The sequence below is a fragment of the Aspergillus udagawae genome, assembly GCF_001078395.1.
Source record: "Aspergillus udagawae IFM 46973 DNA, scaffold_6, whole genome shotgun sequence".
In the NCBI taxonomy this organism is placed as follows: Eukaryota; Fungi; Ascomycota; class Eurotiomycetes; order Eurotiales; family Aspergillaceae; genus Aspergillus; species Aspergillus udagawae.
In genome coordinates this window covers 2,222,115-2,236,705 of record NW_025091269.1, presented here as the reverse complement: position 1 = coordinate 2,236,705, position 14,591 = coordinate 2,222,115, and the positions used below count along the sequence as shown (strand labels likewise).

General features: G+C 47.9%; 3 protein-coding genes across 3 annotated transcripts; 2 read left to right on the top strand and 1 right to left on the bottom strand.

The window, feature by feature from the left end:
* Positions 1-1,242: 1,242 nt before the first annotated feature.
* On the bottom strand, positions 1,243-2,103 carry Aud_008531 (C2H2-type zinc finger protein; the record flags this gene model as incomplete). Its single annotated transcript, XM_043293405.1, has 1 exon — positions 1,243-2,103. One exon carries the CDS (start codon positions 2,101-2,103, stop codon positions 1,243-1,245), a length of 861 nt encoding a protein of 286 aa, XP_043149340.1.
* A 9,627-nt stretch (positions 2,104-11,730) lies between these two features.
* On the top strand, positions 11,731-12,260 carry Aud_008530 (uncharacterized protein; the record flags this gene model as incomplete). The annotated part of the gene is made up of 2 exons (XM_043293404.1): positions 11,731-11,877; positions 11,934-12,260. 2 exons carry the CDS (start codon positions 11,731-11,733, stop codon positions 12,258-12,260), a joined length of 474 nt encoding a protein of 157 aa, XP_043149339.1.
* A 665-nt stretch (positions 12,261-12,925) lies between these two features.
* On the top strand, positions 12,926-14,013 carry Aud_008529 (aldo/keto reductase family protein; the record flags this gene model as incomplete). The annotated part of the gene is made up of 3 exons (XM_043293403.1): positions 12,926-12,977; positions 13,038-13,470; positions 13,533-14,013. The coding sequence occupies 3 exons, from the start codon at positions 12,926-12,928 to the stop codon at positions 14,011-14,013; spliced, it is 966 nt and encodes a 321-aa protein (XP_043149338.1).
* Between the last annotated feature and the right edge of the window lie 578 nt (positions 14,014-14,591).

The following is a 14,591-nucleotide window of genomic DNA, read 5'->3' as shown; positions in this document are numbered from 1 at the left end:
CATTTCATACTGTTACTCATCCGTTTCTATTTGCCGCCCTCTTGAGGCGGTGCTCAAAATGACTGTGGCATGATGTCTCTCGTTCATCTGTTCATTTGTGGCTCATCTTCATCTCTGCCCGATGTACTCTCTCTGGGCCTCAGGCACTCACTGCAAGCTATCCAGTCGCTCAGGTATCCATCAGGCATCTATTGACAGGGACTGGGCATCAAATTACTAATCAGGTATTCAGGCGCACCTACGTCATGCTGCGTTGCAGAGTCTGGAATATGGATAGAGAGGTAACATCAGCCACATTTACAAGTTACTATTATTATTATCAGTAATACTATCTAACTACTATCTACTAGCTATATTCATGGAGTCTCAAGGTTTCTCCGGCTCCATCTCTGGATCCATCGGTTCCTGTTTCCAGAAGCCCTAGTACCGTGGTTCCAGTGCTCTAAGCTTTTGATCACCTATATTGAATCACTGATACGTACTATTCCCCTGATCCGTAAAACCTCAGCAGCGCGCTTTTTTTCCCTTGTCTGTCCCACTAACTTAATTTCTGTTACCCCGTACTCGACCAAACTATGAGAGAGCTACGTTCAAATGCCATTGTAGGATATATATGCAGCAAAAGTTCGTATCGATAATTGAGAATGATATCTCGTATCATTTATGGATGGTAGCTTCCTTTTGCTGACCATCATCAATCAATATAGAGAGTACTGTACATGGCGGCAAAGGCCCTTCGATCCCCAGCCCACGAGGTCATGGTATGCATGCAGAATGGAAAAATCGTATGGAGAAATTTGCAAAAAAAAGCTGAAAAGCCGGTCGCACAAACCCAAATATGAACAACAGGCAATTCGATCGGGAAATCATGCAGGAAGACGATACATGGTATATACAAGCCATTCCACCCGATCAAAATCCGTAGAGATACTTCTATCCCTCTTTTCCGTCTTCCCAGACGGTAGAGGTCAGAAGAGTCTGAGTTGGAAAAATGTGCCAAAGAAAGCGTGCTGCACAGCAGCCACCGTTTGCGCCTCTTTGATATAAACGCCGTGACTCCAAAGAAATTCAAAAGTCGGACCGATTGGGAGTTGTACTCCTGAATAAAAAAAAATATTTGGACAGAACATGTGGCATCCCCCATGTCCTTTGCCTTACAACCTTCCCATGAATTCTCTACTTTTCAACTCATGTTCACCTCAGGCATGGCTTCTCATTATCAACTCATACAGAGTGTTCAACTCAGTAAGGCGAATGCCGACGTTGACTTCCGCTAGCCGTCGTCATATTCATGGTACTCGTGCTGCGGTGATAGACATTCCCGTCTGTCTGCGACTGACTCGTCGACCGCGAATGGCTATATGGTGGGCTGGCTCGCCCCGTTGCCCACCGGCTGCTGGCAGCCTCGCCGTCGCGGTCGCCTGTTCCCGAAGGAGTGTCTTCTGAATGGGTGCGGTGAGTTCGGATATGTTGTTTCATGTTATCCTTCCGAGTAAAGGCCTTGTTGCATATGGGGCAATGCACGCTCTTCTCTCCCGTGTGTTTCTTGCCGTGGCGTGCGGCGTGGCCCGAAGTGGTGAAAGTCGCTGAACATCCATGACTGGCCGCGAATGGACAAGGATATTTGTTCTTTCTGGTCCCTTTGGCACCCGCTGCGTCTTTCGATCCGCCAATGGATCGCGGCGGGGATGGGGGGTCAGAAACCGAGTTGCCGCTCAGACGCTTCTCGGCGGGTGCAATCGTAGGAGGGGGGTAAGCGTATGAATCTTGTCGGCCAGAGCGATAGTAACTGACCGCGCTGTTCTGAGTGATGTAATCGTAGGAAGAGCAATCAGAGGATCCAGGTGACGCGGGCTGCATCGCTTCCGAAACCGGGTCAAATGGTTGTCGTTTTACCCTGCCAGGAGATCGTGCAGTGGACTCTGTGTGGGGAGATCCATAGCCGTAGTCGGGTAATAGAGTTCGTGGCTGCTGCTCTGACTGATAGGAGTATGATGAAGAGGTGGATGGCTGTCTGGAGATCCCAGGGCTGGATCGAACTGCAAATGACGGATGGTCATCATTGTTCAGGATGGAAACGAAGCTGGACTTGCAACTGGCCATCTCCTGACCCAGCAGTCTTACTGACTGCACCTGAAGTAAAGGATGACTGATTAGCTCTCCGTTTTGGCTTTTTGTCTGTTGTTAATCCTCAGTCCATCCTTGATCTCTCCCGGCTTGCTTTCTTCCCTTTTTCTTTCTTGTTTCCATGAACAAGTTCAAGGCTCTGTGACTGACGCCGTAAAAGACCGCCCGTCCATCCCAAATGAAAATGCTCAAAGAAAGAAAAGTGGAAGAAGACAAAAGAAGGGAAGAAGCGCACAGGAAACCGCCACAGAAGAAGAATCTTAGGATTAATGGAAGACGGACGAACCAGCTGTATTTGAATATGTTTGTGCTTTCGCTCGTGTAACACGGCCAAATCTGCAGAGAGTGCAATTGATTGCGCGGATCGAACAGCAGCAGCCTGGCAAGTAATCGAAGGCGTCTCTGCCTTACGGTCTGGCCTGTCTTGACGCTGCTGGATTCCCGTATGGGTCTTATAAAGCCCTTTTGATCGTAAGAGAGCCAAGGGCCAAGGACGACCCACCGCCAACCGATACAAGTCAGTATGGAGCAGTTATCACAGAGCAAATTTCCCTGTTCTCTTGGCAAAAAGAAATCGATTGTTGGAGCGTTGCGATTCCCTTGACAGAGGTCTCAATCAGACCCGGTCGTACCGCTCGCCTTGTGCACCGGACAGAAAACTGGAACTGGAAATGCGTGAAGCAGGACTCTTGCCACAATCTTTTAGAAAAGTGCGAGGCGAGAAAAAATTCCGATGCCAGAAAATTAGTAGAGCCCAATCTTCTAGTTCAAGTGCGATAATGAATTTAGCGGTAGTTGAGCTGGTCACCAAATGATGACAGAATCGATGGAGACAGTAGACAGGATGGCTGATAGACCTCTCGGTGGAGAACTAGTCCGGTAACTACTTGGTAAAAGGATGAGAGATGAGATGTCAAATGATGGACGGTAGATGCGGGAGTGATTATAGAGGAGGGGAAACGGAAGAATCGGATTAGGAAAGAAAAAAAAAGAGTGTAGAGGGGTTAAGAGAAGCGGAAATCGGATTGATGATAGGAGAAAAGGTGATGAATGACAGGAAGTCAGGAGAAGGGAGAGATGGAGTGGAGAGAGGAAAATATGAAGCCAAAGAGTATTAAAGATGAAGAAGAAGAAGAAGACGACGACGACGACAACGACAATGGCAACGACGACGGCGACGACGAAGACCAACTACAGAAGTTACCAGGACCATCTTGAAACCCGTCCAGGGTCTTCGCAGGAGCTCTGGCCATGCTGAAAGTCAGTGAGCAATGGATAAACTAGTGGCTTGGTGGTTTGAGTAAAAGAATACAAGAATCCACAGCACTAGTGGAGGGAGTGGAGTAAAAAATAGGCATCTTCATTTGTAGAATACAAAACAGAATACCCAATAATCAATCCAAACGGAAACAATAGGTGGATGTTGATTATTTTGATATGTAGACTGATAGGTGGTCTTAGGTCAGCCTTGTTTGGACAAGTAACTATGTCCTTACCCCTATTACAAGCACATATACCAGAGAGGTACAGAGTGAAGTAAATTTGCCAAGGTACGTCAATAGAAGCCAGTGCCTATCTCACTGTATATTCTGATGTATGAAAAATAATGATATATTATTTTATTTATTTTTTATTTATTTATTTATTTTTGAAGTGCGAAATATGGAACACATGCATACGCATTGTCATTGGGGTTCTAGGAAGATTACTCCATGGCCCATAGCATAATGTGGCTCAGGTATCTCCGAAGTACATCCAGAACTTGGGCACACTAGTTGGCTGATGTTGGGGTCCGGTAACAACTAACAGAAAGTTATGGAGCCCACCAAGGGAACAGCCACAGTATTGTGGGTGGGTGAGCTCTAGTCTACGGGGGTCAATTCCTCCGCTGACTACGCCAGAGGGGTTTTGTCAGGTACTTGTACTCTCTGGTACATGTTTAATCTGATAATCTACGTTACCTACAACAGACCGCAGGCAGCATACAATAGTACCATGATGCTGAATCAAGGATTAAAAATGGGTGTGAGTATTAGAATATGATTTGTTCTGATAGGTACCTAATCCTCCGTCGTGGTAATACTTTACCACCTATGTAAAGGTAGACTGTAGACCCTCAGAACCCCGTTCCAACCAGACTTATCACCCCACCATCATTGGCTGCACCCCTGGCGGATACGTGTGCCTGTCGTCAGCTAGATAGTCTAGCAAAGGAGTAAATAAATAGATTAATACTGTAGATGATATTTTCAGCAAACGGGATGAGATTTGAAGTAGGGGATTGGCTCCCGGTTAGGTCGGCTGTAGTGCCGTTGATGTGGTATCATTGTGGTGCCTTGTGCAAGTGACTAAAGACTTCCAAAAGTCCCTGCTCCTAATAGAAGGGACTATACTCAAGAGTGATTAGGGTAGGCTGGTATACCAATGACAGGGGAGAAATAGATTGTTAGCGTCCTTAGCATTCATAAACATAAAGTCTGGAGTCTTGGGTGCAGAGTGGTACCTTAGTTAATTAATAAATAATAATACACAGATACTTGAAATTCCTCGAGAGGAAATTTCTGCATGTAAATAAGGAAACTCAAGAGGCAGAAACTCAAATACTGAGTATTTTCCATTACCACCTTCCGGCATAAGCATACTAAAATATTGGGTCTAACAGAAACAAGTACACAGGTATTATTCTTGGGGTATTCGATTATTTACTGCCTGGGTCAGCGATGAAAGAGTCCCAGACCCAATACTCTGTTATCAGATTAAATCTAGGTCGATTGTGCCTATAAGCAGTTTGGCAGCTCGTGCTGCGAAGAAGGTCTTTTTGCCTATCATGACCAGGTTTGTTTTCCCTCACTCGGTACCTGTAAAATATCCCGGACAAGCTTTTACCCATACAGGTTTCCATCATTCGAAGTCATGCAGATGCGGTGATCAAACAATAATTCGTGCATTGAGTCGTCAGAAATGCTATTTGGGATGATTGGAGAGTTCCTTACTGCTCTCTCAGCTTCTGAGCTGAAATGACCGTATGTTGTTGTAAGTCGGCCCTCATGATCACCGAGTTCGATTTCCCATCAGATAATCAAGGTTGATTATCGAATCCCTCTTTGGGTACTCTTGTCCGCCCGTCTCGGGTTTGTCACTGCCAGACGCGGGAAACCCGAGTACGCCTGTATGTAAGTAATTATTGCCCTGTATGTAGCTGGACTCCACTGTGGATACATGTATCTCTTTCGTATGAATTGCAGTTTAGGTTGTCAACTTGTCTTTGGAGTACTCTGTTTTTCCCCCATTTCATTCCATTAGTGTTCTGGAAACCTCAACTATCTTGAGAATATCAAATAGCTTCAAATTTATTTTCATACCGCTGATTGGCACCCATAATAGGTTAAGCCCTTGTCTACTCCTCAAACTGACTGACGAAACCAGAAGAAGCCATACGCCACAAAACGGACCCTGTTCCAGTTAATAGACAACAAAGCTCGCTTGATGATAGGTGTGTCCTTATCGTGGTCTAGTTTCCCTTTCTGATAGATGAGCATGATCTCCATGCTGAAGCTCTGTAGAGCTCCTTGATCTAGCAAATTCCTCTGGACACATGATAAACCACGCCTACGCGTTGTCTGCGTTGACTTGATGGTTGAGAAGCCGCCCAGAACTCCATTCTGAACAGGAGGTAATGAGCTCGGGCTTAGATATCATTAATCTCAAACTGGCCTGTCCGATGTCGCAACTTTTTAGCATCAGAGATCAGGCCATGCACATTATTGCCGGAAGAATTACTCCACATAATTGCAACATACGAGTCAGAAGGTTAGCAGACAGTGGAATCACTTCTGTGAGGCTTCCGCGTCTTACCCAGGAAGTGAGATTTGAATATTCTGAGTCCTTTGACATGTCCTCATGACTATTTCAACGAGGACAAGTAAAGAGTCATTGACACCAAGCATCCGAGGTATTACTGTCGTCAAGCAGGACCATCCAGCAAAATGCTATTTCTCTTCGGAGCATGGCGCTTGTGTCTTGACTCCTCGGATGTCCCTCTTTTCCCTGGACACCCGTCCCATCTTTTAGAAACGCAAACCCATATCTAGACCAAGCCTGAGAATGCCTAACGCATAACGGCAGGTGGCAAATGACAGTAACGGCTAAGCTGATGAGGAAATTGACACGTTAAGATTCGACCAAAGCGCTGATCATTGTTCGCTGAGAGCCTAGACACTGCTCATCAAACATCACTGATTCCCGCCCTCATAGAGGGGTATATGAGCGACGGTCATCATAAGACGCTTTGCCGACACGCTCAGCGTCTTGATCGTACATCTTGCGAGTCGCAACTGCGAGGCACAGTAAGGCTTGTAAGCACATTCACATTCTAGAGATGAGCCTGAAGCGAGGGAATGTGCGAGCATCGCAGCCGCGTCGAGGGTTACGTATACCACAACTCTGCTCTAGCCGGTACGGACAAAGCCACCTTGAATCATGGTGTTGACTAGAGAAGGCTAAACCGAGCTACGTAGTCCCTACAGTAGCTTGCTGTCTAATGCCGCTCAAGGTGTTTCCAATTTTCACAGTGCCCCTAACTACTACTTTACTGTCTACGGAGTAGATCCAGACGAGTTGAGGGACCCTAGCTGTGCTGCACTGATTAGTGATATGCTCATCGTCTCATCTACAAACGCACTACCAGATACGGTTAAATCTCATCTCCGGTTGTTTTCTAGTCCTGTAACACGGATACCACAAGTGCCGACGCCGAGGCTTACCTCGTACCGGTCGTATTCGTATCCGGTCAGGTACTCCACCAGCCGATCATCGTACGGTAAGACATTTCCTATGACCGATTTACAGAACACGCCTAGCTGATGCAACCACAACCCAAGTATCATCCTCCTGTTTGGACGGCTCCCGTCCTGCCTACACCCAAAGATTCCCTCCCCACCGTTCCCATTAATCCTATGCAGCCCAACCTCATATCGGGTCCAGATCGCGATTATTTGTCAGACTTGCCTGGCTGATGAAAAACTAAAACCCTCCTCATACATCGTGAAACGGTCAACAGGGTCTGCAAATCCAACCGCAAGTGTATGCTGAGCTCTAGCAAATGCAGTTAGAATCAGTATCTAAGGCGTCGCCGACTTAGGCTAAGATACTGGCTAGCTTGGTTGAACTGTGAGGCTATCCTGCCAAATGCTGACCTTGTCTCAGTTCACAGCCCTAAAATTAGCCCAAGGACCAATAAGGGGACTGCCAACAAGCGCCAGATCAGAGGCTTACAAGTGGTTAGAACTACTCCGTAGAATTTCCGTGAAACCATTTGCTGTACGGAGTAGACTAATTCTATTTTTTTCCCTTTTCGGACCCTTGGAGATGCCCAATGTTTGATGGTCGCTCTCTTTTACATCTCGGTGGCGCTTTGCATACGTAGGCATTTGCGCCTCTTCTTCAACCGTGACATTGACACTGTCACTTGCAGTAAGCCGGGGATTAGGCCTGCCGTGTGGATATAGGGTTCGAGCGGTGTTTATCTCCGCGGTCATTTACTAAATTTTAAACAAGGGTCCTTATCGAGCCCTTGGCAGGCTCAGCTTGTCACTACCACATAGAACAATTGCCAGGCTACCTACAGCTGCTGCACTACCCTGTTCATGCGATCTTCTACAATTCTGCTGGCTCTTTCGGACTCGATAGGATGATCATCTGCAGTGTAACCAGAATGATGTCACGAAGTTATGAGATATTTGCAAGGCAACCAGGCAGTAGAGCGGGAGCCCTGCTGAGATGTGCATCCCGACGATCACAGCATCGGACAAATGCAATCATGCTTCTGCCGAAGCTCCATTGACACCGCCACGACGGGGGAAAAGAGGTCCAGACCCTCAGAATCGCTTGGATTGAGTTATCCGGAGAATATCCGTGAAGACGGACCGGGCAGGATCTCGACGATCAAGAAGGGGCTGGGACATTTGCGGATTGTATTCTAAGTAGAGATTGATAACTAATACGATGCTATAATATTATACAGTGAAAACTTTTCACTTTGGTAGTTCAGTTCTACAAAGTACATTTATGGAGTTGTCGCTATTCAAATACCTTGGCTGGATAATCCCGTTCTTTGAGTCCAAGATCTTCAGGGTCTTACGCAAAGTCGGGGTCCAAACCCTGGCTGTAGCGGGTATAAGCTACCTTAACTTGTACTGTATCCAGGTAATGGTAAATGAGGTGTTTCAGCTAATGTAATGCGTGCCATGTAATTTATTTTGTACTCGGATACACAAGTACCCGGTACCCAGTAACCCAAGTTCCCTAACAGTCGAGTCAGTCATATTGGATTGTGGGACTACATTTCCCCTCACGCAGTTGTGGAGCAGAGAACCTGACTCTTTCGTTCGTTCTAATCACATTTCGCAATTTGTACTTTGGCATCCATATTTGCTAAACAGCCTATTAGACTTGATAATGGAGTACACAGTACGCGTCAAACAAGCAATCCAAACCACCAGTGCAACAGCCCACATCAGATAGGGGAACTACCGTCTGAACCGAAACAACAAACCACACTGGCCCAAAAAGGAAAGAGGGAACGAGAAGATTGGATCTTAGGATATGAGACAAAATCAGACCTCATAACAGAGACAAAGACAAGGCAAAGCTTAGTTGCAATAAGCTGCGTAAGCAGAAACGTCACTCGGTGGGTGTTCTCGACCTCTCATGGCCACGCGTAGACGCTCCTAGAACAAGAAAGTGCTGCGTCTAGCACCAAGATAGTTAGATAGCTTCATGGACTAATTCTCAGATGTCTAGTGGTAGGCCCTGATGCCAGGGCCTACGTATGCTACCTAATCTCGTTGTGCACTTAGCGCTGTACCTGTGGCTGGTCACGCGGCAATACGTAAGCCACAGGGCCTCAAATCACTACCTAGGGACGTGGTAGAACCCCCGAGGCGCCCTACTACTGCGTCGCTAGCCTCATGGCGTCCTCACTTGATAATTCATTAACTTTAATAAACCGTCAACTTACGTAGATGCATACGAATGCCAGTGGTTAGCAGGTGGGGCCCAGGCGCCTTCGACTAGGGTTGTCCGGATGAGGGCCGAAGTGGGTTAGACAAAACTACAAGTAAATGTCAGGGCAGGGTTTCGCTGGATATCAGTGAGCTGAGTATCCGTACTCCATATGTTCATAGCTTATGCGCTAAAGAAACTATGGAGATTTGGCCTGATTCATTTGTGTCCTTCCCGTTCAGAGGCACTATCCATGGATTTGACTCATGCGATACAGCCGTATCACGTCAACCCTAGCGACACTGACAAGCTTCACTGGTTGTAAATGGGTCAGATCGCGTCAAGAATGTTTCTGCCTGTTGCAGCTGTTCTCTTGTCAGTGTCATCTACATCCTGGACATACAGCTGCGTTTGCGATCTATGTGTTAACCGTCTTCCGCCATTGGCTCTGGTTGGTTGACAAGGTGGCTGAGCAGGCACAAGGAGGCTGAGCAAGCGCATACAGAGGACAGGCTATCGCTTCGGTGCTTCTGAGAGTTGTCTGAGCGTTCTCGAAGGGCGAAGCAGCCCCTCTTGATAGAAGTACACGTGTTTGCTGTGGCTTGAATATACAAGTACTTGCGTAACGGAGACATGCTTTGCATTTCAGGCTTTTAGATGCAACCCCAGCAACTCTATTTCTTGGGTGCGCAGATAATGAGACCCATGGATTGAGGGGCTTGAAGGACGTTCAAGCTGGCTGCAAACTGGACTTGCATTGAGCTACAACCAGCAATGATTTACTGACCCAAACAAACAAGGAAGAGCAGTCATGAGCAGGAGATAGAGATGACTTACGTAGTACGTCCTACACTGCCTTCCAGACATCTCTACTGACACAATCAGCCTACTCAGTTTCGTCAATCGGATCCATCCGCGAAATCCAGAAAACAGTCTGTTGAACAAGCTAGACTCCAGGTATACCCGTCCTTTGCCCAAAGTCTATAAACCAGAGGACCATGGACAAACATCAGGCGGCGAACCGCTATGGGAGAATTGACAAGACTTGGGTTAGTGGCACCAGACAGACCCTTCATGAGCTCCTGTACAATCTAGAGACTTACCACAGATCATGAATCGATTATTTTATTTCTCGCTGATACTCCCCTAGCTCAACCACCTCACTAGCACCCGTTCCACCGTCCTCGTTGCCTCCATTACCACCGGCGCACCACAATAGACAGTCGCATGCTTTATCGCCTCCCTGATCTCGATCTCCAGCATTTCATTGTTGACTGCACTGCAGATATGAACGCCCAGCTCATGCGAGCGGTTCAATGCCGTCAACATCCCAATGTTGAGGAGGCTGCGCTACTTGCAGTCTAATCCGGGGCAATTCCAGATGTTTCCCCAGGCTCACTCGGTAGTCATCTCTTGCATTGGGCGGGGAAAGCCGCTTGCGCCGTTGAGAGAACGATCAACCTGCTCGTTGCCAACGACGGCTCGACGGGTTTCGAGCCTTGATCATATAGGTCCTTGTTTGTGAACATTTTGGGGAGTTTGAGGGTAGGCCTCGGGCGATACTCAGCGGAATTGGGGGTGCAAAAGATAATACTTCTCAAGGGAAGAGGGAAAAAGTATCAGGACGACCTAACATCAGTTGATATTGACTGCAGCTCTGGCATGAGTCCATACATATTCAACCTGTTCGGGTGATTGCGGGAGATCGTCCGGCATCTACCGCGTCCATTATTCAGGCTTTAGTATAGTTATAAGCTTAACATTGGATATACATGTGACATTGGCTTTAGTGAGTTTACTGTCAATCTGTCTCTCAAGCACAATCGTTTGACCAGTCCCATTGTCCTTTAGTGTGGGACAACACATTTAGACCACAGCTGTGAATGCTATTCACGGTAGTTATGCCACTACATAGGCCAACGCCATGCTATGCGATGCTCTTTCACTTGGGAATGAAGCCTTAACTGCTACAAACTCCTCACAACGTGGAATTTGTATTATAATTGTGGCGGGCTCCGTGATGATCAGTGGCAAGAATAGTCTTGCACTAGTGGCATGGGTTGTTATTATACTGGAATGTCAGAGGGCCGGCCACCTCTGCACCCTCCACCTGTCCCCCAAGGTCGGTACACTCTGTGAAATATGACAGCCATCAACTAAACTGGAGAGACCAGTAGAACGCTAGGATCCTATACATGATAGACATAGACTATGTCTGCAATTCTTTCCCCAGGCGCGTCATTCCAGTTTTGCGCCACAACAATGTGGTAGCCGTGTAGTCCATCTTATCAGCAGCGGCACTCGCAGATATCGACCGATCTAGAAGCGTGGCAGGTAGCCTGAGGAATCCTAGCCCTTGTGACCGTTGCTTCCCCAGCCACTCCCGCATTCCTGACGGCGGCAGATCGGCCGCGCAAGGGAGGATCCGGGAATGCATGGAGTATATGAAGTGCTCGATGATCGTTGCAATCGTTGCCAGAATCATCATCCGTCCTCACATCATCCTCCACGAGTTCATCTGGATCATCAAGACATCGTCATTCTACATCACTGAAGCAAGCCACAAGAGCTTACAGTCTATATCCCACTCAGTCACTCAACATGTCGCAGTCAACGCGATCATCGATGCTCCTGAACTTCCTCCTCCTGACCATCCTAGCTCTATCCTCCCTGGGGTCGACTCGCCCCGTCTCCAAGTCAGGAAGCGGCCTGTCAAGATCTGATCTCCACTCGAGATCTGCTAGTCCCGTACGTCCCTTTCCCCTCACCACATACATACAACCCAAATACTAACAGCTCCGCAGAGAGTGATCCCTTCAGCGGGAGAATACCACGATGAGCTCGTGAAGGATATCTTCGACGCGCTCGGTCTCAGCAGCCTGGACAAGCTAGACGACTGGAAGTCGAAGCTGGAGGACTCCGGTGTCATCGACGACAGCAACAGCCCCACGAGCACCGTCACGGCCGACCACAACGCCTCCATCGTCGACGAAAACAAGAAACCCTCGGATGACCAACAGCCCGAGGACACAGCGGATGACCCCGTCGGGTTCGTGGATGATGTTCTCTCCACAATTGTTGACAAGTTCCACGAAGCATTACTCTCTCAGGATGAGGTTACGCTAGTTTGAGACGTTCTGACTTGGAGTTTCTGAATATCATGGTTTTTGTTTTATCGAGAATGGGATGTTCATCTCTTTTGCGGTTTCTGTTGGCTCTTCTCTTGATGGTGCCCTTCTTCAGGGGCGATAAACGCTTAAGCGTGGTAGATGTTAATGAGTTATGATGGCAGGTTATGTACGAGTCAGTTATAGATAATAGAAAAGTACATCTTCACCAAAAGCTCTTCCTCTCATTTCTTCGTCTTTCATGCCCGTACTCCGTAGACCATCGGCATTCGCACCATGATCCGTGATTTTTTTTGTTTTTTAAGTCCGTCGAAAATCGGACAGCGAGCACAGCTATGGTAATCACAGCTATCGGGTCCTCGATAACCGCCCCTTTGTCCGGGCTACCTCTTAGAAATAGATAGAAGATGGACAGAGTCCCCAGTGTGTAATCTTGGCGGCGATAAGCCAGCTAAGTCCGCCACTGTTGGCACCCGGTGTGGGGTAGACCGTGAGGATGCAACAAAATTGGCATTAATATTCAAGTTGACCGAGGGCAGCCGAAGCATAAATACAGCAAACAATCTTCCCCTACCCTTTGCCTGAGATCAATCGCTGAGCTACATCTAATTGCACATAGGCATCGAGTTACCGCAGAATACTCCAAAAGAAAGGGAAAGAAAAAGAAGATGCCGTCTCTCGTTGGAAAAGAAGTCGGCCGCACAGGCTACGGCATGATGAGTAGGTTATTCTTTAATTCCCGCCTCTATACTCAATTGAGCTCTCTACTGACCAGGCCAGGAATGACATGGAACTCTCAACCGCCCCCTGAAGAGCAATGTTTCGAGACGCTAAACACGGCCCTCGCCCTGGGCTCGAATTTCTGGAACGGTGGCGAGCTATACGGCACCCCGGAGTATAACTCGCTGCATCTGCTGAACAAGTACTTCACCAAATACCCCGAGAACGCAGACAAGGTGGTTCTGAGTATCAAGGGCGGCCTGAAGCCGGGCCAGCTTGTTCCGGATGGCTCGGAGGCGAATATCCGCCGCAGTGTGGATGAGTGTCTACGCGTGTTGGACGGGAAGAAGACGGTTGATATCTTCGAGTGCGCCCGGCAGGATCCTAACACGACGGTCGAGCATACGGTGACGATCCTGGCTCAGCTGGTCAAGGAGGGCAAGATCAAGGGAATTGGGCTGAGTGAGGTGAATGCGGAGACGATCCGGCGAGCGTACGTCCTACTTCTGACCTGCTACTGCTTGGTCTACGCATGTTACTGATGACCGAGAACAGACACAAAGTCCACCCAATTGCCGCGGTAGAGGTTGAGCTCTCTCTCTGGGACACCCACACTCTGCAGGACGGCGTGGCAGAGACCTGTGCTGAACTGGGGATTCCACTCGTCGCGTACTCGCCTCTGGGCCGCGGAGTGCTGGCCGGTGCTTTCACTAGCCTGTCTGAGATTCCCGAGGGTGACTTCCGAAGGGTGCTGCCCAAGTACCAGGACGACACAATGAAGCACAACATCAAGCTTGTCAACGAGGTCAAGGGCTTGGCCTCCCGCAAGGGCGTCGCACCCGCCCAGATCGCTTTGGCCTGGCTGCTGACCCTGAGCGGCAAGCCAGGTATGCCTACCATCATTCCGATCCCTGGGGGTACAACGAGCGACAAGGTTACGCAGAATTTGCAGGGCGTTCCCCGTCTATCCGATGCCGAAATGGCTGAGCTTGACAGAATCCTTAAAGAGAACGAAGTCCGTGGTGCTCGGTACTAGGCGATTGTTCAACGTTGCGGAGAGATTTGTATTTGTATTGAATATGGTACATGTAATACTGAGAACAGACAGCTATCCAGATATATAATCCTATAAGCCTGAGCATGTCAGCATATTTGCCATGAAACGTATAGCAGAATACATTAAAGGCCAGAGAATAAGTCAGATCAAGTGTAGAATAGTCAACATGCAATCTCACAAATGACTGGAGATTGTCCGCATTGCAGAATTCTTGATTAAATCATCATGCAAAAAGAGCAAGCCGAACAATAGTACTTACACTAGATCCCAAGCTAAGCTGCTGTGTTCATTCTATGATGGCAATAGTCTATTGACGACGTGCTGTCGGGCAATTGATTGTTGTTTGAAGCTGAATAGGTGAAAGAGAGAAGGTTTGATGATTGTGCGGGTTTTTCTTCGATCGGAATAGCCTCATCACGTGTTACTCGCTGCATGTATACTCGAATCAGACATCAGCAGCAACACTCCGCAAAGTGTCGCCATTGAAGCGCTATCGGCAGCAGCTTTCTATCCAGGTCAGCATCAATCCTCAAATTCTTCATCACCGGTGTCGGCTT